The sequence below is a fragment of the Entelurus aequoreus genome, linkage group LG04 (genome assembly GCF_033978785.1).
Source record: "Entelurus aequoreus isolate RoL-2023_Sb linkage group LG04, RoL_Eaeq_v1.1, whole genome shotgun sequence".
NCBI lineage: Eukaryota > Metazoa > Chordata > Actinopteri > Syngnathiformes > Syngnathidae > Entelurus > Entelurus aequoreus.
In genome coordinates this window covers 10,287,571-10,311,280 of record NC_084734.1, presented here as the reverse complement: position 1 = coordinate 10,311,280, position 23,710 = coordinate 10,287,571, and the positions used below count along the sequence as shown (strand labels likewise).

Genomic DNA, 23,710 nt, shown 5'->3' with positions numbered 1-23,710 from the left:
AGGGTTCGGTGAATGCGCATATGAAACTGGTGGAGTTCGGTACCTCCAACAAGGTTAAGAACCACTGATTTAAGTACAGTCAAATTATTAACCAGTAGAATTGTAGTTTTTTGCCATTCTTCCTCTCCAAAATGTTATTGCTTGTATGCACTTTGTGTGTGCGTTTTGACACACTCAACATCATGCACCAAAATAAAGAATGCATGATTTACAATATTATTAGGAGATGATAAAATACTGTTTGCATTGATTTAAAAAGACTGAAAACCAACACATTACTTGTATTAACACCACCACCATCCCTCACCCCCAAACCCCCATGCCTCTACATCAGACTGACGACACTACAATATGATCTATAAACGATAAAACATTAAATATTAAGAGTATGTGAAACACCCCTACATTTTTTTACTTCCATGACAACCTCCCTAAAGTTTTGAATTAATCAGAAGTCAATGTGTAGATTAAATGATTGATTGAAACTTTTATTAGTAGATTGCACAGTGCATATTCCGTACAATCGTCGACTAAATGGTAACACCCGAATAAGTTTTTCAACTTGTTTAAGTCGGAGTCCACGTTAATCAATTCATGGTACAAATATATACTATCAGCATAATACAGTCATCACACAAATTAATCATCAGAGTATATACATTGAATTATTTACAGATAGTTTAGCATATTACCCATCAGGTTTGGTAGTGGATTTAAATCGGTCTAATTTTAAATTGTGTACACTACTTGGACATTTTTTATATGGAAGTGCTTAAAACCACAACATGGCTGACGGGGAGAAGACACAGTCTAAGTCAGGGGTCGGCAACCCAAAATGTTGAAAGAGCCATATTGGACCAAAAATACAAAAACAAATCTGTCTGGTGCCGCAACAAATTAAAAGCCATATTACTTACAGATAGTGTGTCATGAGATATACACTGAATTGAGATGACTTAAAGGAAACTAAATGAGCTCAAATATAGCTACAAATGAGGCATAATGATGCAATATGTACATATAGCTAGCCTAAATAGCATGTTAGCATCGATTAGCTTGCAGTCATGCAGTGACCAAATGTCTGATTAGCACTCGACACAAGTCAATAACATCAACAAAACTCACCTTTGTGCATTCACGCACAACGTTAAAAGTTTGGCGGACAAAATGAGACAAAAAGAAGTGGCATAAAACACGTACTAGAAAGTCGGAGAAAGTTATACATGTAAACAAACTAAGGTGAGTTCAAGGACCGCCAAAATTAGTAGGACAAAACGGTGCTCGCCAAATACTCGAATCAGTGAAGCATGTTTAATATAAACAGTGTGCTTTATAACAATTAGGGAGGTTTGTGTCATGTTTGTCCTCATACAGAAACCATATTAAAACAAAAAATATATTTTTTCCCCCTCATCTTTTTCCATTTTTCATACATTTTTGAAAAAGCTTCAGAGAGCCACTAGGGAGGCGCTAAAGAGCCGCGGGTTGCCGACCCCTGGTCTAAGTGAAGACACGTAAATAAGGCCCACAAAACAGCGCATCCTGAAGAGATAGTTAGAAAGTAGCTTGAAGAAGTCTGTAAAAAAAAAAAAATGCACAATTTTGTAATTTTATAACCCATTTAGTGGTTATTAATGTCTCCTCCTAGCATGTTTAGCTCTCCCTTGTCGTCTAGTCATCCAGTGATAAAGATACTTGTAAGAGACACAGTTCATGTGGCGCCATGGAGGCGAGGATTAGGGAGGGATTTGGAAGCTGCACTATGGAGGACGTAAAACAAAAATATTTGTCTTTTTATTTATTTTTGTCTGGGTGAAACTTCCCAACTAGTAGTGTACCACACTTGGCAACTGTTTGGTGTGGCAGTGAGCCAACATTATCTTTGTCTATCTTGAGTTCTTTGTGCAGCAGGTCCGTGCAAAACCAACAGGCTGCAAAATGTATGGTCCATTTATTGTGTGCCCTGGTCCCGTCCCTACATGGAGACGTTACTGTACGTATGTTGGAGGCCATGCAGGCTATAAGTGAACTCCATGCTTGCGCAGCTGTCTATAAGGCCTGCTTTGCTTCTGACACGTGTTGGGGGGAAAAGCAGCGAGAGCAAATGTCTTCTCTTGACTCCCACTGGGACGTCTTCTTCTTTCCCTTTCTCCTGACACACATGCTGTGCACACATAGGAACATGGGAGTGGACTTACTTTCACATCAGTCTTCCTCTCTTTTAGTTTGTTTTTTTTCTTTTTGTACATCTCTCATTGTCTGTCAGCGCCACACTGTCTGCGACCACGTGATCCCAGGCAGACAAAGGGCAGTGGCGTTGGAGTGCAGGAATGCATGTGCAGCAGATATGCAGGCCTGATTGCAGGGATGAGCTTGTAGAGAGCGCTCTGATGCTAATCAAAACCAGTCCACCCCTCATGCTCACGCAGAGAGAGAAAAGCCCAGCGTCCTGGGGAAGGTCTACAGTCTCGATCAAAAGTTGACATACACTTGTAAAGAACATGATGTCATGGCTATCTTGAGTTTCCAATCATTTTTGTTTCATCTGACATCACATGGACAAAGATAAGACCTTCTGGAGGAAAGTTCTGTGGTCAGATGAAACAAAAATGGGGCTGTTTGGCCACAATACCCAGCAATATGTTTGGAGGAGAAAAGGTGAGGCCTTTAATCCCAGGAACACCATTCCTACCGTCAAGCATGGTGGTGGTAGTATTATGCTCTGGGCCTGTTTTGCTGCCAATGGAACTGGTGCTTTACAGAGAGTCAATGGGACAATGACCTCCAAATTCTTCAGGACAAGCTAAAATCATCAGCCCGGAGGTTGGGTCTTGGGTGCAGTTGGGTGTTCCAACAGGACAATGACCCCAAACACACCCAGTGTTTCCCACACATTCATTTATTTGTGGCGGCCCGCCACGAAAGAATTACGTCGGCCACAAATAAATAATTTTTTTTATTTTTTTTTTTTTTTTTGTCCTTTCCAGCTTCTCAGGCAAATCATATAGTTGATGTAGATGCCCATATAGGCTGTTCAGATTTACTTTACAAAAGAGAAGTGTAGGATACTTCTCTTGTTGCCTTATTTGTATTTGACCACTACTGTTTTCTGTTTATTTGTTACTGACTGTGGCAGGACACCTCTGCCTCTGTTTCACTTTATGTTGCTGGTAAATAATATGGTTGTAGTAGTAGGCTAAAGTTAAATTATTTAGTATGCACTAATTAAAGGGGCAGAGTTTTAAGAGACATTCTAGCTTTTATATTTTATAAGATATATATTTTGTAAGAACCACAATTAATAAATATATTTCAGTGAATAACTTATTGTTCAAATCTGTATATAAATATGTACATAAAGTGTTGTAATTATATTGTAAAATGGATGGATGGATGGATGGATGGACGTTTAAAACAAAACTGTTATTAATTAGTAAGTATACATTTTTGAGCCTTTTTAGAGAAAATCATATCATTGTAGTAAATTATGCAAATTACTTGATGATGTCATGGTGACCACGCCCCCACCACCACAGGTATCTTGGCAGTTTATGGGAAACACTGACACCTCAAAAGTGGTAAAGAAGAAGAATATAATAGAATGGACTTTATTGTCATTATATTTGCATATAACAAGATTAAGGACTCCAATTTAAGGTGCGGTAGTGGGAACAAATATGGGGTGAAAATAAATTACACAACCGGTAATAAAGAAAAAACTATCAATTGAAATAAACAGACTACTATCCAATAAAAATAATAAGCAATCCTGTACAATATACAGAACAAGACAAGAGTACCGGAGTAATAAATAACAATCAGTGTCGGACGTATTGCACTAGAAGGGTAATACTGCACAGTAGGGTATTAGGGTAGGATATTGTATAGGGGGGAATTATTATTATAAGTTAGAGTTCAAGATGGTGACAACTCTGGGAAAGAAGCTGTCTCTGAGCCTGTTTGTTCTGGAAGGAAAGGAATGGCTAAATCAGGCTAGAATGAAGGTTTTACAATGGCCTTCCCAAAGTCCTGACTTATAAGTGTGGACAATGCTGAAGAAACAAGTCCATGTCAGAAAAGCAACACATTTAGCTGAACTGCAGCAATTTTGTGGTCCAAAATTCAAGCAGAAGCTTGTGGATGGCTACCAAAAGCGCCTTATTGCAGGTAAACTTGCCAAGGGACATGTAAGCAAATATTAACATTGCTGTATGTATACTTTTGACCCTCACATTTGCTCACATTTTCAGTAGACCCATAATAAATTCATGAAAGAAGCAAACTTCATGAATGTTTTTTGTGACCAACAAGTATGTGCTCCAATCACTCTATCACAAAAGAGTTGTAGAAATGATTGTAAAGTCAAGACAGCCATGACTTCATGTTCTTTACACGTGTATGTACACTTTTGATCACGACTGTATATCAGCAATAACAATAAAAAAATAAATAAATAAATAAAAATAAAATATATATATATATATATATATATATTATTTGGCATGTAAATAATAATCAAAAAGGGTTTACAAAGGCTCCTAATTTAGCTGCTGACATACGGATGTATTTTGTCAAAACTATTAATAATCTCTAGTTACTTCCTGTTGTAGCACTTGTCTTCAAATGTAATAAACACTTTTTATGTTTGGCTACTTTACATTAGTTTTGGGCGATACTCCCAATTTTATTATTGATCCAATACTAAGTAGTTACAGGGGCAGTATTGGTCATACAATGCTGATATTGATATTTAAAATGTTCAATTTTTGATCGCAATTATACTCATGCAAAGAGACAGGATGGCAGTGTAACAACAGTGTTTCCCATAAACTGCCAAGATACCTGTGGCGGTGGGAGCGTGGCTATGGGCGTGGCCACCATGACATCGAGTAATTCGCATAATTTACTACAATGATATGATTTTCTCTAAAAAGGCTCAAAAAATGTATACTTACTAATTAATAATAACAGTTTTGTTTTAAACGTCCATCCATCCATTTTACAATATAATTACAACACTTTATGTACATATTTATATACAGATTTGAACAATAAGTTATTCACTGAAATATATTTATTAATTGTGGTTCTTACAAAAAATATATATTATAAAATATAAAAGCTAAAATGTCTCTTAAAGCTCTGCCCCTTTAATTAGTGCATACTAAATAATTTAACTTTAGCCTACTACTACAACCATATTATTTACCAGCAACATAAAGTGAAACAGAGGCAGAGGTGTCCTGCCACAGTCAGTAACAAATAAACAGAAAACAGTAGTGGTCAAATACAAATAAGGCAACAAGAGAAGTATCCTACACTTCTCTTTTGTAAAGTAAATCTGAACAGCCTGTATGGGCATCTACATCAACTATATGATTTGCCTGAGAAGCTGGACAGGACAAAAAAAATATATATATATATATTTTTTTATTATTTTATTTGTGGCGGACGTAATTCTTTCATGGCGGGCCGCCACAAATAAATGAATGTGTGGGAAACACTGAACAATATCCATTCAATATTTCAATGATTTCCTACTATTGGCTCTGATTGAAATGTTTAGGTTTTTGTTCTTAAAGCCCTACTGTGTCCAGGGACATATTTCCTTAGTGTGTAAACAATAACTAAATATTTTTGGATAATCAAAAAAATATGGATTTAACCACCGTAGTATCGACCATATGTTGATGTTGATCAGTCTGCCCACCTTTGTTTACATTCAAGGGCTCTAGTTTAGCGGTTAGCATGTTTAGCTATTCCTTGTCCTCCAGTGATGATGATACTTGAAATTGTATCTGCCACCATGGAGGCGACTATAGCCGCTAGCAAGAATGCTACGTATAGCAACCCATTCCCACAATGCATTGGGAACACTCAGGTGACATCCAGTGAAAGTCCAGTTGGCAGCTGTGGCTGTAGGCAACCTCAACTGTGTTTTACCACATGTTTAAGGTGCCTTCAAATTGACCTTGGGAAAGATGTTTGTTGTTTGTCATTTTGAGGTAATGAAACTGTTAGATTGACATCCAAGATGTGGATGTGAAAACCGCTTGGTGTGCGTGTGTGTGTGTGTGTGTGTGTGTGTGTGTGTGTGTGTGTGTGTGTGTGTGTGTGTGTGTGTGTGTGTGTGTGTTGTATTTCTTCTTGAGAAATGAAGAAGGAAAAGTATCTTCCATATGAGGAGGTGTGAACAAGTGATGACATAAATCATGGTCCCAATAACATTGCATCTAATAGACAATGTCTCATTTGCACCCCTGGTGGTCAAAATGAGGGTGGTCCCAAAAAGGAGGGATTTTTCATATTGACTGTGTCGCTTTTAAAAGTGCTCCCCCTCTGGTCAACATATGTAATAACAAGTGTGTGTAAGAAATTGAAATACGCCTCCTTTGAAAAAAAATTATAAAACAAATGAATAAATATGTATATAGAGACATACTGTAATAAAGAAGTAAATAATGAAGATTAAAAAACAATTACACACACACACACACAGAAGAAAGAATGACCTAAAAGCAGTCTTTTTCTCAAAATGTGTTGACTTTTTTCTTACAAAATTGGGAACAATTTCTCATATTCTTTCTGTTTCTGTAATAATATTGTAATATTTCTCGTAGAATTATTACTTTTTTTTTAATGTAAAATTATTTCTTTTTTATGTAAAATGATTACTTTTTAATGCAAAATGGTGACATTTGTCATATAAAATTCTGACTTTTATCACAATATTGCCAATTTTTTTGTTGTTCCGGTAAAATAGTGACATTTTTGGAGTAAAATGATGACTTTTGTCATAATTTTGTCAAGTAAAATTCCGATTATTATTATAATATTGCCCAAGATTTAAAGTTTTCTTATACAATTGTGACTTTTTTTTTGGCGTAAAATGACGACTCTTTTTCATAAAATCGCCAACATTTTAAGCTTTCCTTGTAAAATTCTGACTGTTAAAAATTCAAACTTTTATCATAATATTGCACAAATTTCTTGTAAAATTTGGACTTGCGTTGAGTAAAATGAGGACTTTTATTATAATGCTGCCCACATTCTAAGTTTTTCTTGTGAAATTCCAACTCATTTTTCGCAACAAGCTTGTTTATATTTGCATAGTATGTATATATTATTAATGTTGTAAACACACTTCTTTATATATCTAGCAAGGGTGGTCCTAAAGAGGTAGGCATTTTTTTCAGGTCTCAAGAAGGCACAACATGTGTGTGTGTGTGTGTGTGTGTGTGTGTGTGTGTGTGTGTGTGTGTGTGTGTGTGTGTGTGTGTGTGTGTGTGTGTGTGTGTGTGTGTGTGTGTGTGTGTGTGTGTGTGTGTGTGTGTGTGTGTGTGTGTGTGTGTGTGTGTGTGTGATATGACATCCTCACCACCACGGCTTCTCCTTTTGTGTGCGCAGGGTACGACTTTGCCGCGGTGCTGGAGTGGTTTGCCGAGCGTGTGGACCGCATCATCCTCCTGTTCGATGCCCACAAGCTGGACATCTCGGACGAGTTCTCCGAGGTGATCCGCGCCCTCAAGAACCACGAGGACAAAATGCGCGTGGTCCTGAACAAGGCCGACCAGATCAGCACCCAGCAGCTGATGAGGGTCTACGGAGCGCTGATGTGGTCTTTGGGGAAGATCATCAACACACCTGAGGTACACGCTCACTTCCTGTGTGGATTTGTTTCACCTTCTATCACGCATTGTGCAACTCTTACACACACACGCCATTACAATAAAATACTCGTCAAACTGTGGCTTTTAACTAGGGATGCGCGATAAAATCAGTCGTTTGTGTTGTACAGCTAGCTTAGCCTTCTACTGGAAGTGTGGGCTTTCTTTACTGTGCCAGAAAAATACATTTCACTGTTGTGCAGAAATTCCACCGGTAGGGAAAAAGACGAGCTTCAACACATAATTCGCCATCGCGAAGATTTATGGAAGCAGTACGAAGTTTCCTGTGCCCCTAAGCCGAGACCTAGCGTTAATAGCGGCGACCGCAGCAAAAGTAATGCCACAGGACGGATGACAAGGCGTTTGATAAGGGGTAACAGTTTGAAAGAAAAGACCTTAGGGTGAAAGAACTTGAATAATTGTTTGTGTTTGACTTCATGGTTCATCTAAAGGCGCAGGTAACTGTTATTGACCTTTTATGATTTATGAGTGGGGAAAGAATGCTGCTTGTCATTTAAATCTGAGTTTCTTTATGTTCTTGAATTGAAACTTGCCTTTCTCTGGGGCAGGCACTTATATTGCACTATTTTATTCATGTACTACTGTCAGGGAAATACATCATTGTAATATTTTTTGTCAGTCAACAAGAGATGTGACTCCAGGGTTTCCCACACATTCATTTATTTGTGGCGGCCCGCCACGAAAGAATTATGTCCGCCACCAAAAAAATATTTTTTTTTAAAACAAAACATTTTTATTTATTTATTTATTTTTTTTTTTTTTTTTGTCCTCTCCAGCTTCTCGGGCAAATCATATAGTTGATGTAGATGCCCATATCGGCTGTTCAGATTTACTTTAAAAAAGAGAAGTGTAGGATACTTCTCTTGTTGCCTTATTTGTATTTGACTTTATTAAATGTATTTATATTAGAAACACAACATGTGTATATAACAAAGGGTGCAAAGTCTGCAGGCAGTAGGAAACACATGGTTAAGTGTAGGGAGTAAAACTGATGGCAGTCTAAAGTTCAAGATTTTTGGAGCTCTTTGTTCAGTGGATCAGATGTTTGATGAAGCTCTGTGTCTATCTACCACCACTACTGTTTTCTGTTTATTTGTTACTGACTGTGGCAGGACACCTCTGCCTCTGTTTCACTTTATGTTGCTGGTAAATAATATGGTTGTAGTAGTAGGCTAAAGTTAAATTATTTAGTATGCACTAATTAAAGGGGCAGAGCTTTGAGACATTTTAGCTTTTATATTTTATAAGATATATTTTTTGTAAGAACCACAATTAATAAATATATTTCAGTGAATAACTTATTGTTGAAATCTGTATATAAATATGTACATAAAGTGTTGTAATTATATTGTAAAATGGATGGATGGATGGACGTTTAAAACAAAACTGTTATTATTAATTAGTAAGTATACATTTTTTGAGCCTTTTTAGAGAAAATCGAATCATTGTAGTAAATTATGCAAATTACTCGATGATGTCATGGTGACCACGCCCCCACCGCCACAGGTATCTTGGCAGTTTATGGGAAACACTGGACTCCATTTTTTATTATCGCTGTCAGCCAAGGAAAATCCGTATATTAGCTGCACCGTTTTATAAGCCGCAGGGTGCAAAGTGTAGGAAAAAAGTGACAGCTTATTTATGGTGTTTTTGCTCATTGTGTATTATTACTTTCAGCGCAAATGTAGTGCCTTTTTTAATCCAGCAGATGGCATGTGGCCATTACAACACTACCACAGTATCAGGGCTCTGTCAATACAGCTAGTGAGTGTGCCACACGCTCGCCGAGGCCTCATTTACCCATCTTTCATCTAATTTTTTACCAATATTGGACATACTTGCATGAAACATTACCTGTGCACATTGTGTTAATGATAACACCTTTTTGTTTTCATCATTTTCTTAATGGAAAATAGTTGAGTAAACTTTTGGTTTTAGATTGTTTGTCAGCACTTTGAAAAGAATGATGTGCACAGCAGAAGGTCAAAGTAATAAAGCCATAGCCGTTGAAAGTGCGAGCAGGTCACATGATCACGTATCAGGTATCAGGTGATACTTTTCCTTCTCTGGGAGTTAATGTTCAGTCAAGGCCTTTTTAAGAGTCAATTATTCACTGACTTTGTGGCTTTTAAAGAACTTTTCTTCCACGCCGCTCCTGTCACTTCCTGTTTACGTTTCACAAATGCTACGTGTTGATGCTGCAGCCCGCTCACACCTTTCCTCCCTCCAGGTGGTGCGCGTGTACATCGGCTCCTTCTGGGCCCAACCCCTGCTGGTGCCGGACAACCGCAAGTTGTTTGAGGCCGAGGAGCAGGATCTCTTCGTGGACATCCAGTCCTTGCCTCGCAACGCCGCCTTACGGAAACTCAACGACCTCATCAAGCGAGCGCGCCTCGCCAAGGTCAGTCCTGGCACAGTCCACATTTTGGATTTGGTCGCAGGGTAAACAGCAGGGGTGTCCCGATACTGATTGTTAATCCATGCTTTGATTGAAGTGAATTGATCAAAAACACTTACCTTATGATAGTTTTGTGGATTTTTTATTTTGGCGTCACTTACACGTCACAATAATTAAACAAATTAAGGAAATGAATGATGCGGACACGTTTGTTACTGGATACGTTCTAATACGCTTCTGCCTTGGAGACTTTATCTGTAATATGCAACTGTTCTTATTTGATACTAGTTTATATTGATAAACGTCAAGTTTGAGACTGCAATATTGTTCAATGACCTATTACGTCTGTCTAGCTTGTGTGCTATTTTGTGCTTGGTTGTTGTGTAGCTGCTAGCTATCTTTCTAAATGACTTAAAGTACCAATGATTGTCACACACTAGGTGTGGTGAAATTTGTCCTCTGCATTTGACCCATCACCCTTGATCACCCCCTGGGAGGTGAGGGGAGCAGTGAGCAGCAGCGGTGGCCGCGCCCGGGAATACTTTTTGGGTGATTTAACCCCCAATTCCAACCCTTGATGCTGAGTGCCAAGCAGGGAGGTAATGGCTCCCATTTTTATAGTCTTTGGTATGACTCGGCCGGCGTTTGAACTCACGACCTACCCATCTCAGGGCAGACACTCTAACCACTAGGCCACTGAGCTGATTAAACACATTTTGAACAGTAACACTGTTTGTACATAGGACAATAAATCACTACTTTATTCAAGTGATTCTTTGGCGTTTTTGGCGATTTAACCCCCAATTCCGAGCCTTGATGCTGAGTGCTAAGCAGGGAGGTAATGGCTCCCATTTGTATAGTCTTTGGTATGACTTGGCCGGGGTTCGAACTCGCGACCTACCCATCTCAGGGCGGACCCTCTAACCGCTAGGCCACTGAGTAGACTTGACTAAGATAGAAGAAAAGACAAACCTTTGGAGAACATGTAGATGTTGACTTTGCACAAGTCAACATGCTGTATCGGCGATTTTAAGCTGATATCACCCGATCGGTGTTGGTTACCGTAACGCCGTTATTTTCGGTGGTAACTAGTAATCTAACGCATAATTTTTTTATATTCAGTAACTCAGTTACCGTTACTACATGATGCGTTACTGCGTTATTTTACGTTATTTTTTTATGGAGTATCGGCTAGAAACAGAAGATCTGAATGTGTTTTATTGGAGCGCTGCGGTGTCGTCCTTCTGTGTCACAAGGAAAAGAAAAGGGGTGCTTTGTGTGGGTGGGGGCCCCTAGACCGTAGTTGAGGGGCGCAGGGGAGATGTCCTATGCACTTCGGGGCTAACAACCTTCACGTTACCCGGAAGTGGGTCTTTACAGCTGAGGGTGAATGACGAGGCCGGCGGTTTGTTGCAACTTTGTGACTTTATTGGACGCAGCCATCCACCAAGCTAGAGCACCTGCACACGCTCACTGTCGCCAGTCCCTCACCTCTCTCGCCCACTCACTCACTGACGTCACTCACCTCACATGCTGTCATATCTTAAAGGGCCACACACGCACATACACTACTCTCATAACATCTAACAAGACATCATGGCAAAGCCAGAAGTCGAGTTTCTTAACATGGAGACATTCTCAATACTTTTCTTTTGTCGAGCACAAAGAAAATAGCATTTTAGTTAAATGTAAGTTGTGTCTTGCATCAAAGATCCTATCTACTTAAAGTTAAAGTGCCATTATGTTGCAGCTATTTAAAATAGTTTTGTCAATTTGTTCTGGCCAGAAATAAATTGGCCCATTGAAACATATCTTTGTGTGTTGTATGTAGACCACATTGTTTGTGTGTTGTATGTAGACCACATTGTTTGTGTGTTGTATGTAGACCACATTGTTTGTGTGTTGTATGTAGACCACATTGTTTGTGTGTTGTATGTAGACCACATTGTTTGTGTGTTGTATGTAGACCACATTGTTTGTGTGTTGTGTTGTATGTAGACCACATTGTTTGTGTGTTGTATGTAGACCACATTGTTTGTGTGTTGTATGTAGACCACATTGTTTGTGTGTTGTATGAAGACCACATCGTTTGTGTGTTGTATGTAGACCACAGTGTTTGTGTGTTGTATGTAGACCACATTGTTTGTGTGTTGTATGTAGACCACATTGTTTGTGTGTTGTATGTAGACCACATCGTTTGTGTGTTGTATGTAGACCACATTGTGTGTTGTATGTAGACCACATTGTTTGTGTGTTGTATGTAGACCACATTGTTTGTGTGTTGTATGTAGACCACATTGTTTGTGTGTTGTATGTAGACCACATTGTTTGTGTGTTGTATGTAGACCACATTGTTTGTGTGTTGTATGTAGACCACATTGTTTGTGTGTTGTATGTAGACCACATTGTTTGTGTGTTGTATGTAGACCACATCGTTTGCGTGTTGTATGTAGACCACATTGTTTGTGTGTTGTATGTAGACCACATTGTTTGTGTGTTGTATGTAGACCACATTGTTTGTGTGTTGTATGTAGACCACATCGTTTGTGTGTTGTATGTAGACCACATTGTTTGTGTGTTGTATGTAGACCACATTGTTTGTGTGTTGTATGTAGACCACATTGTTTGTGTGTTGTATGTAGACCACATTGTTTGTGTGTTGTATGTAGACCACATTGTTTGTGTGTTGTATGTAGACCACATTGTTTGTGTGTTGTATGTAGACCACATTGTTTGTGTGTTGTATGTAGACCACATTGTTTGTGTGTTGTATGTAGACCACATTGTCTGTTGTATGTAGACCACATTGTCTGTTGTACGTAGACCACATTGTTTGTGTGTTGTATGTAGACCACATTGTCTGTTGTATGTAGACCACATTGTCTGTTGTATGTAGACCACATTGTTTTTGTGTTGTATGTAGACCACATTGTTTGTGTGTTGTATGTAGACCACATTGTTTGTGTGTTGTATGTAGACCACATTGTTTGTGTGTTGTATGTAGACCACATTGTTTGTGTGTTGTATGTAGACCACATTGTTTGTGTGTTGTATGTAGACCACATTGTTTGTGTGTTGTATGTAGACCACATTGTTTGTGTGTTGTATGTAGACCACATTGTTTGTGTGTTGTATGTAGACCACATTGTTTGTGTGTTGTATGTAGACCACATCGTTTGTGTGTTGTATGTAGACCACATTGTTTGTGTGTTGTATGTACACCACATTGTTTGTGTGTTGTATGTACACCACATCGTTTGTGTGTTGTATGTAGACCACATTGTTTGTGTGTTGTATGTAGACCACATTGTTTGTGTGTTGTATGTAGACCACATCGTTTGGGTGTTGTATGTAGACCACAATGTTTGTGTGTTGTATGTAGACCACATTGTTTGTGTGTTGTATGTAGACCACATTGTTTGTGTGTTGTATGTAGACCACATTGTTTGTGTGTTGTATGTAGACCACATCGTTTGTGTGTTGTATGTAGACCACAGTGTTTGTGTGTTGTATGTAGACCACAGTGTTTGTGTGTTGTATGTAGACCACATTGTTTGTGTGTTGTATGTAGACCACAGTGTTTGTGTGTTGTATGTAGACCACATTGTTTGTGTGTTGTATGTAGACCACATTGTTTGTGTGTTGTATGTAGACCACATTGTTTGTGTGTTGTATGTAGACCACATTGTTTGTGTGTTGTATGTAGACCACATTGTTTGTGTGTTGTATGTAGACCACATTGTTTGTGTGTTGTATGTAGACCACATTGTTTGTGTGTTGTATGTAGACCACATTGTTTGTGTGTTGTATGTAGACCACATTGTTTGTGTGTTGTATGTAGACCACATTGTTTGTGTGTTGTATGTAGACCACATTGTTTGTGTGTTGTATGTAGACCACATTGTTTGTGTGTTGTATGTAGACCACATTGTTTGTGTGTTGTATGTAGACCACATTGTTTGTGTGTTGTATGTAGACCACATCGTTTGTGTGTTGTATGTAGACCACATTGTTTGTGTGTTGTATGTAGACCACATTGTTTGTGTGTTGTATGTAGACCACATTGTTTGTGTGTTGTATGTAGACCACATTGTTTGTGTGTTGTATGTAGACCACATTGTTTGTGTGTTGTATGTAGACCACATTGTTTGTGTGTTGTATGTAGACCACATTGTTTGTGTGTTGTATGTAGACCACATTGTTTGTGTGTTGTATGTAGACCACATTGTTTGTGTGTTGTATGTAGACCACATTGTTTGTGTGTTGTATGTAGACCACATCGTTTGTGTGTTGTATGTAGACCACATTGTTTGTGTGTTGTATGTAGACCACATTGTTTGTGTGTTGTATGTAGACCACATCGTTTGTGTGTTGTATGTAGACCACATCGTTTGTGTGTTGTATGTAGACCACATTGTTGGTGTGTTGTATGTAGACCACATTGTTTGTGTGTTGTATGTAGACCACATTGTTTGTGTGTTGTATGTAGACCACAGTGTTTGTGTGTTGTATGTAGACCACATCGTTTGTGTGTTGTATGTAGACCACATTGTTTGTGTGTTGTATGTAGACCACATTGTTTGTGTGTTGTATGTAGACCACATCGTTTGTGTGTTGTATGTAGACCACATTGTTTGTGTGTTGTATGTAGACCACATTGTTTGTGTGTTGTATGTAGACTACATTGTTTGTGTGTTGTATGTAGACCACATTGTTTGTGTGTTGTATGTAGACCACATTGTTTGTGTGTTGTATGTAGACCACATTGTTTGTGTGTTGTATGTAGACCACATTGTTTGTGTGTTGTATGTAGACCACATCGTTTGTGTGTTGTATGTAGACCACATTGTTTGTGTGCTGTATGTAGACCACATTGTTTGTGTGTTGTATGTAGACCACATTGTTTGTGTGTTGTATGTAGACCACATTGTCTGTTGTATGTAGACCACATTGTTTGTCTGTTGTATGTAGACCACATTGTTTGTGTGTTGTATGTAGACCACATTGTTTGTGTGTTGTATGTAGACCACATTGTTTGTGTGTTGTATGTAGACCACATTGTTTGTGTGTTGTATGTAGACCACATTGTTTGTGTGTTGTATGTAGACCACATTGTTTGTGTGTTGTATGTAGACCACATTGTTTGTGTGTTGTATGTAGACCACATTGTTTGTGTGTTGTATGTAGACCACATTGTTTGTGTGTTGTATGTAGACCACATTGTTTGTGTGTTGTATGTAGACCACATCGTTTGTGTGTTGTATGTAGACCACATTGTTTGTGTGTTGTATGTAGACCACATTGTTTGTGTGTTGTATGTAGACCACATTGTTTGTGTGTTGTATGTAGACCACATTGTTTGTGTGTTGTGTTGTATGTAGACCACATTGTTTGTGTGTTGTATGTAGACCACATTGTTTGTGTGTTGTATGTAGACCACATTGTTTGTGTGTTGTATGTAGACCACATTGTTTGTGTGTTGTATGTAGACCACATTGTTTGTGTGTTGTATGTAGAGCACATTGCTTTCTGAGTTCAGTGATGCAAATGCATGTCAAGTTGATCAACACATTGTATTATTCTCCAGTGCAATAACAGTACTGAAATGAAGGCTAAAAGGGCATTAATAGGAGCCTTTAAAAAAAAATGAGAAAAAAATAAGTAACTAAATAGTTACTTTTCACAGTAACCCATTACTTTTTGGTGTAAGTAACTGCGTTACTTTTGAAATAAAGTAACTAGTAACTGTAACTAGCTACTGGTTTTCAGTAACTAACCCAACACTGCGCCCGACACATGTTTTGTTTGGTTGCTGATATCAGACGTGTATCGTACATCCAAGTGGACTTTGTCTGTGTTCAGGTGCACGCTTACATCATCTGCTCGCTGAAGAAGGAGATGCCCAGCGTGTTTGGGAAGGAGTCGAAGAAGAAAGAACTGATCGCCAACCTGGCTGAGATTTACCTGAAGGTGGAGAAGGAGCACCAGATCTCACCGGGAGACTTCCCCAACTTGGCCAAGATGCAGGTAACAAGTCTCCTCATCTACACGAGCTTTCTTTCTGGGCGCGGACCTTTAGTTTTCACCCGGACACTTTTTAGAAAGTTGTTTTTATTCATTGACCTGGAGACTTCCCCAGGTAGGCCAAGATGCAGGTAACGAGTGTTCTGGTGAAATCCTTCATTTTTCCTGGCTTGCCAGGAAATCCCGCTTGCGTGGTTTTCCCACTGGATCCATTCTCCATCAGCAGGTCCCGCTTTGTGTCCTCAGGAGCTGCTCAACGCTCAGGACTTCTCCAAGTTCGCCCCCATGAAGCCCAAGCTGCTGGAGTCCGTGGAGGACATGCTGGCCAACGACATCGCCCGCCTCATGGCGCTGGTGCGCCAGGAGGAGGCGGCTCTGCCCAGCAACTCCGTCAAGGGCGGCGCCTTCGAGGGAACCAAGAGCGGCCCTTTCGGCCACGGCTACGGCGAGGGCGCCAGCGAGGGCATCGACGACCTGGACTGGGTGGTGAACCGCGACAAGCCCTCGTACGACGAGATCTTCTACACGCTGTCGCCCATCAACGGCAAGGTGTCCGGCGGCGCCGCCAAGAAGGAGATGCTCAAGTCCAAACTCCCCAACACGGTGCTGGGAAAGATCTGGAAGCTGGCCGACGTGGACAAGGACGGCCTCCTCGACAACGAAGAGTTCGCCCTCGCCAACCACCTGATCAAAGTCAAGCTGGAGGGCCACGAGCTGCCCGCCACGCTGCCCGATCACCTGGTGCCCCCGTCCAAGCGTGGCACGCCCTTGCAGGCGTAGAGAAGCCTTCTTCCGGAAGAAGAGACTGGGCGGGAGTTTCTTGTGAATCAGGGGTGAAATATTCTGTTCCAGAGGACCTTGCTGCATCCCGGACATGTAGCGTGATGAAGCTGTGTAAAAGATGTCTTATAATATAAAGTCCACTTCGTTTGTTGATCCAAAGAAATATAGTTTTGTTTTTTCAATTTGGAGGGCGAGAGGAAATAAATCATGTTGCTCATCTATTTTTCTATTTCCTGACTTTCTCTCCAAATGCTTCCCTTTTTGCCAGATAAATAAAAAGGAACATGTTTCATCCAGGCTGCTGACTAAGTACATTTCATTGATGACTTCCAGCCATGTCTTTGACTTCCTGTTTGTACAGTCATCTGCCGCCCTCTGGAGGACACCTGCAGTCACTGCAAACATTATATCCTGTTTGTAGAGTCATCTGCTGCCCTCTGGAGGACACCTGCAGTCATTGCAAACATTATATCCTGTTTGTAGAGTCATCTGCCGCCCTCTGGAGGACACCTGCAGTCATTGCAAACATTATATCCTGTTTGTAGAGTCGTCTGCCGCCCTCTGGAGGACACCTACAGTCACTGCAAACATTATATCCTGTTTGTAGAGTCGTCTGCCGCCTTCTGGAGGACACCTGCAGTCACTGCAAACATTACATCCTGTTTGTAGAGTCGTTTGCCGCCCTCTGGAGGACACCTGCAGTCACTGCAAACATTACATCCTGTTTGTACAGGCGTCTGCCGCCCTCTGGAGGACACCTGCAGTCACTGCAAACATTACATCCTCTTTGTAGAGTCGTCTGCCGCCCTCTGGAGGACACCTGCAGTCACTGCAAACATTATATCCTGTTTGTAGAGTCGTCTTCCGCCCTCTGGAGGACACCTGCAGTCACTGCAAACATTATATCCTGTTTGTAGAGTCGTCTGCAGCCCTCTGGAGGACACCTGCAGTCACTGCAAGCATTATATCCTGTTTGTAGAGTCGTCTGCAGCCCTCTGGAGGACACCTGCAGTCACTGCAAACATTATATCCTGTTTGTAGAGTCGTCTGCCGCCCTCTGGAGGACACCTGCAGTCACTGCAAACATATCCTGTTTGTAGAGTCGTCTGCCGCCCTCTGGAGGACACCTGCAGTCACTGCAAACATATCCTGTTTGTAGAGTCGTCTGCCGCCCTCTGGAGGACACCTGCAGTTACTGCAAACATTATATCCTGTTCGTATAGTCATCTGCCACCCTCTGGAGGACACCTGCAGTCACAGCAAACATATCCTGTTTGTAGAGTCGTCTGCCGCCCTCTGGAGGACACCTGCAGTCACTGCAAACATTATATCCTGTTTGTAGAGTCGTCTGCCGCCCTCTGGAGGACACCTGCAGTCACTGCAAACATTATATCCTGTTTGTAGAGTCGTCTGCCGCCCTCTGGAGGACACCTGCAGTCACTGCAAACATTATATCCTGTTTGTAGAGTCATCTGCCGCCCTCTGGAGGACACCTGCAGTCACTGCAAACATTATATCCTGTTTGTAGAGTCTTCTGCCGCCCTCTGGAGGAAACCTGCAGTCACTGCAAACATTATATCCTGTTTGTAGAGTAATCTGCCGCCCTCTGGAGGACACCTGCAGTCACTGCAAACATCCTGTTTGTAGAAACATCTGCCGCCCTCTGGAGGACACCTGCAGTCACTGCAAACATTATATCCTGTTTGTAGAGTCATCTGCCGCCCCCTGGTGGACACCTACAGTCATTGCAAACATTATATCCTGTTTGTAGAGTCTTCTGCTGCCCTCTGGAGGACACCTGCAGTCATTGCAAACATTATATCCTGTTTGTAGAGTCGTCTGCCGCCCTCTGGAGGACACCTGCAGTCACTGCAAACATTACATCCTGTTTGTAGAGTCGTTTGCCGCCCTCTGGAGGACACCTGCAGTCACTGCAAACATATCCTGTTTGTAGAGTCTTCTGCTGCCCTCTGGAGGACACCTGCAGTCATTGCAAACATGATATCCTGTTTGTAGAGTCGTCTGCCGCCCTCTGGAGGACACCTGCAGTCACTGCAAACAGTATATCCTGTTTGTACAGTCGTCTGCCGCCCTCTGGAGGACACCTGCAGTCACTGCAAACATATCCTGTTTGTAGAGTCGTCTGCCGCCCTCTGGAGGACACCTGCAGTCACTGCAAACATTATATCCTGTTTGTAGAGTCGTCTGCCGCCCTCTGGAGGACACCTGCAGTCACTGCAAACATATCCTGTTTGTAGAGTTGTCTGCCGCCCTCTGGAGGACACCTGCAGTCAGTGCAAACATTACATCCTGTTTGTAGAGTCGTTTGCCGCCCTCTGGAGGACACCTGCAGTCACTGCAAACATTATATCCTGTTTGTAGAGTCGTCTGCCGCCCTCTGGAGGACACCTGCAGTCACTGCAAACATTACATCCTGTTTGTAGAGTCGTCTGCCGCCCTCTGGAGGACACCTGCAGTCACTGCAAACATTACATCCTGTTTGTAGAGTCGTCTGCCGCCCTCTGGAGGACACCTGCAGTCACTGCAAACATTATATCCTGTTTGTAGAGTCGTCTGCCGCCCTCTGGAGGACACCTGCAGTCACTGCAAACATTATATCCTGTTTGTAGAATCATCTGCCGCCCTCTGGAGGACACCTGCAGTCATTGCAAACATATCCTGTTTGTAGAGTCGTCTGCCGCCCTCTGGAGGACACCTGCAGTCACTGCGAACATATCCTGTTTGTAGAGTCGTCTGCCGCCCTCTGGAGGACACCTGCAGTCACTGCAAACATTATATCCTGTTTGTAGAGTCGTCTGCCGCCCTCTGGAGGACACCTGCAGTCACTGCAAACATTATATCCTGTTTGTAGAGTCGTCTGCCGCCCTCTGGAGGACACCTGCAGTCACTGCAAACATTATATCCCGTTTGTAGAGTCGTCTGCCGCCCTCTGGAGGACACCTGCAGTCACTGCAAACATTATATCCTGTTTGTAGAGTCGTCTGCCGCCCTCTGGAGGACACCTGCAGTCACTGCAAACATTATATCCTGTTTGTAGAGTCTTCTGCTGCCCTCTGGAGGACACCTGCAGTCACTGCAAACATATCCTGTTTGTAGAGTCATCTGCCGCCCTCTGGAGGACACCTGCAGTCACTGCAAACATTATATCCTGTTTGTACAGTCGTCTGCCGCCCTCTGGAGGACACCTGCAGTCACTGCAAACATTATATCCTGTTTGTAGAGTCGTCTGCTGCCCTCTGGAGGACTATATTTGTGTTTATTGGTGTAAAGTAAGCTATATTTGTGTTTATTGGTGTAAAGTAAGCTATATTTGTGTGTTTATTGGTGTAAAGTAAGTTCTATTTGTGTGTTTATTGGTGTAAAGTAAGCTATATTTGTGTTTATTGGTGTAAAGTAAGCTATATTTGTGTTTATTGGTGTAAATTAAGCTATATTTGTGTGTTTATTGGTGTAAAGTAAGCTATATTTATGTGTTTATTGGTGTAAAGTAAGCTATATTTGTGTGTTTATTGGTGTAAAGTAAGCTACATTTATGTGTTTATTGGTGTAAAGTAAGCTATGTGTATTTATTGTTGTAAATTAAGCTATATTTGTGTTTATTGTTGTAAAGTAAGCTATATTTGTGTGTTTATTGGTGTAAAGTAAGCTATATTTGTGTTTATTGGTGTAAAGTAAGCTATATTTGTGTGTTTATTGGTGTAAAGTAAGTTCTATTTGTGTGTTTATTGGTGTAAAGTAAGCTATATTTGTGTTTATTGGTGTAAACTAAGCTATATTTGTGTTAATTGGTGTAAATTAAGCTATATTTGTGTGTTTATTGGTGTAAAGTAAGCTATATTTATGTGTTTATTGGTGTAAAGTAAGCTATATTTATGTGTTTATTGGTGTAAAGTAAGCTATGTGTATTTATTGTTGTAAATTAAGCTATATTTGTGTTTATTGTTGTAAAGTAAGCTATATTTGTGTGTTTATTGGTGTAAAGTAAGCTATATTTGTGTATTTATTGTTGTAAATTAAGCTATATTTGTGTTTATTGTTGTAAAGTAAGCTATATTTGTGTGTTTATTGGTGTAAAGTAAGCTACATTTGTGTGTTTATTGGTGTAAAGCAGTGGTTCTTAACCTTGTTGGAGGTACCGAACCCCACCAGATTCATATGCGCATTCACTGAACCCTTCTTTAGTGAAAAATAAAATGTTTTCTTTTTTCAAATTCAAGACGAAGTTATATGTTTTTGGTAACACTTTAGTATGGGGAACATATTCTAAGTAACAAAGACTTAATTTAGAGTTATTTGGTTAGGGTTAGAGGGTTAGAGCAGTGGTTCTTAACCTGGGTTCGATGGAACCCTAGGGGTTCGGTGAGTCGGCCTCAGGCGGAGGTCAAGACACACCCGACTCATCGTGTAAATACAAACTTCTCCCTATCTGCGTATTACGGATACGGCAACAGCAGAAGTCAGACTGATTTGCAGGTGTGTAGTTTGTTGTGAGTTTATGCACTGTGTTGGTTTTGTTGTTTGAACAAGGTGATGTTCATGCACGGTTCATTTTGTGCACCAGTAATAAAACATGGTAACACTTTAGTATGGGGAACATATTCACCATTAATTAGTTCCTTATTAACATGCAAATTAGTAACATATTGGCTCTTAACTAGTCATTATTAAGTACTTATTAATGCCTTATTCGGCATGGCCTTATTATTACCCTAACCCTCTAACCCTAACCAAATAACTCTAAATTTGGAAAAAAACATTTTATTTTTCACTAAAGAAGGGTTCGGTGAATGCGCGTATGAAACTGGTGGGGTTCGGTACCTCCAACAAGGTTAAGAACCACAGGGTTATAATTTAGTTTTTTGTTCTTCAACTGTGCTTCTTTTTAAAGGGCTTTATAAATAAAGTTGGTATGGTAAACACAAATGTCATTTCATAAGCCAAAATAGCAAAGAAGTGGACGTATTGAAAGGAGGTTTATTTGTTTTGCGTACTGAGCGAGGTGGCCGCGCATCAGCAGTCTTCACATTGTGGAGGAGAAGTGCTAGAAAGACCAGCAGGACACGAGTGCAAATAACACTGCAGCTTTCTTCTCTTTTGTCCTGGACTCAAAAGACAAGTGGAAGTTCCTGGCTGTGATCCCCATGAGACGTGGCGGACTCTCGCCCAGGGAGAGTCAGGCGGTGTTGGGAAAATGTCCAAAGTGGGCCCCGGTCGGCCCGGGTTCTCCACGGCTCAGCTGCCCCCGAACATCTCCTGCGAGGCGTAGGTGATGTAGAGGAAGCCGTCGGGGTCCCTGTAGCGAGAGTAGACCTCCCCCATGCTGGAGGACATGCAGGACATGCTCCTCTCGGCCACCAGCAGGAAGAGAGCCTGGCTGGACTCCAGGTCGATCTTGTTCCTGGACACATAGACGGGGTAAGACCAGCGCCCGTCTGGCTTTTGGCGGCGCTTACCTGAGCAGGCACAGGAACTGTCCTAAGGTGAGCTCGAAGGGAACCAAAAACTTGGTCTTGTCCAGCAGAGGGAGGGCCTTCTCGCGCAGGTAACGCTCCACGATCACCTTTGGACACACCACAGTCAGGAAGTGTCGCCACAAAGTCAGAGACGGCCAAGAGGACTCACGGGTAACTTGTTGGGGAACTTGGATCGGATGCTGCACACTTCATCTTTTCTGGTTTCTGAGGGGGGAAAAAGAGGTTTGGAGGTCTGAAGTGGTCTGGGGGGGGGTTGGGGGGTCTCACCTAAACACTTCCTCTGCTTGAAGGGCATCATCTCCATGGACTTCTCAAAGGGCGCCATGTTGCTGGCTGCCGGGAGGTTGCTTGATCAGGTGGAAGGAAGTCTGCAAACCCCAGTGAGAGACCAGATCCAGAGGGTCTTTATAGTCCAGGAGACAGGCGGGGCAAAGTATTCACACGTACTGGTTAGCTCACTTTGCATTCTCACGGCCGCCTGCGACATTAGCCAGCCAGAAGAAGCACATGACAGCTAATCTGTTTCATGTTTACATAAGCACAACTTCTATTCTCCTTTTTCATGTTTACATAAGCACAACTTCTATTCTCCTTTTTCATGTTTACATAAGCACAACTTCTATTCTTCTTTTTCATGTTTACATAAGCACAACTTCTATTCTCCTTTTTCATGTTTACATAAGCACAACTTCTATTCTCCTTTTTCATGTTTACATAAGCACAACTTCTATTCTCCTTTTTCATGTTTACATAAGCACAACTTCTATTCTCCTTTTTCATGTTTACATAAGCACAACTTCTATTCTCCTTTTTCATGTTTACATAAGCACAACTTCTATTCTTCTTTTTCATGTTTACATAAGCACAACTTCTATTCTCCTTTTTCATGTTTACATAAGCACAACTTCTATTCTCCTTTTTCATGTTTACATAAGCACAACTTCTATTCTCCTTTTTCATGTTTACATAAGCACAACTTCTATTCTCCTTTTTCATGTTTACATAAGCACAACTTCTATTCTCCTTTTTCATGTTTACATAAGCACAACTTCTATTCTCCTTTTTCATGTTTACATAAGCACAACTTCTATTCTCCTTTTTCATGTTTACATAAGCACAACTTCTATTCTCCTTTTTCATGTTTACATAAGCACAACTTCATGTTTACATAAGCACAACTTCTATTCTCCTTTTTCATGTTTACATAAGCACAACTTCACGTTTACATAAGCACAACTTCTATTCTCCTTTTGCATGTTTACATAAGCACAACTTCATGTTTACATAAGCACATCTTCTATTCTTCTTTTTCATGTTTACAT

General features: G+C 40.9%; 2 protein-coding genes across 2 annotated transcripts in view; one reads left to right on the top strand and one right to left on the bottom strand.

Annotated features, from left to right (window-relative positions):
- The window catches only part of ehd1a (EH-domain containing 1a), a 45,630-nt gene extending 28,516 nt beyond the window's left edge, over positions 1-17,114 (top strand). Inside the window, exons 3-6 of the mRNA XM_062044198.1 lie at positions 7,408-7,649; positions 9,919-10,089; positions 15,949-16,113; positions 16,357-17,114. Coding sequence (XP_061900182.1) covers positions 7,408-7,649; positions 9,919-10,089; positions 15,949-16,113; positions 16,357-16,890 — 1,112 coding nt within the window. The 3' untranslated portion in view covers positions 16,891-17,114. The remainder of the gene's footprint in view (positions 1-7,407; positions 7,650-9,918; positions 10,090-15,948; positions 16,114-16,356) is intronic.
- A 4,761-nt stretch (positions 17,115-21,875) lies between these two features.
- On the bottom strand, positions 21,876-22,788 carry map1lc3cl (microtubule-associated protein 1 light chain 3 gamma, like). The gene is made up of 4 exons (XM_062043419.1): positions 22,656-22,788; positions 22,537-22,592; positions 22,368-22,474; positions 21,876-22,312 (listed from the first exon to the last, which is right to left on the bottom strand). Exons 1-4 carry the CDS (start codon positions 22,711-22,713, stop codon positions 22,147-22,149), a joined length of 387 nt encoding a protein of 128 aa, XP_061899403.1. The 5' UTR covers positions 22,714-22,788; the 3' UTR covers positions 21,876-22,146.
- Positions 22,789-23,710: the final 922 nt, after the last annotated feature.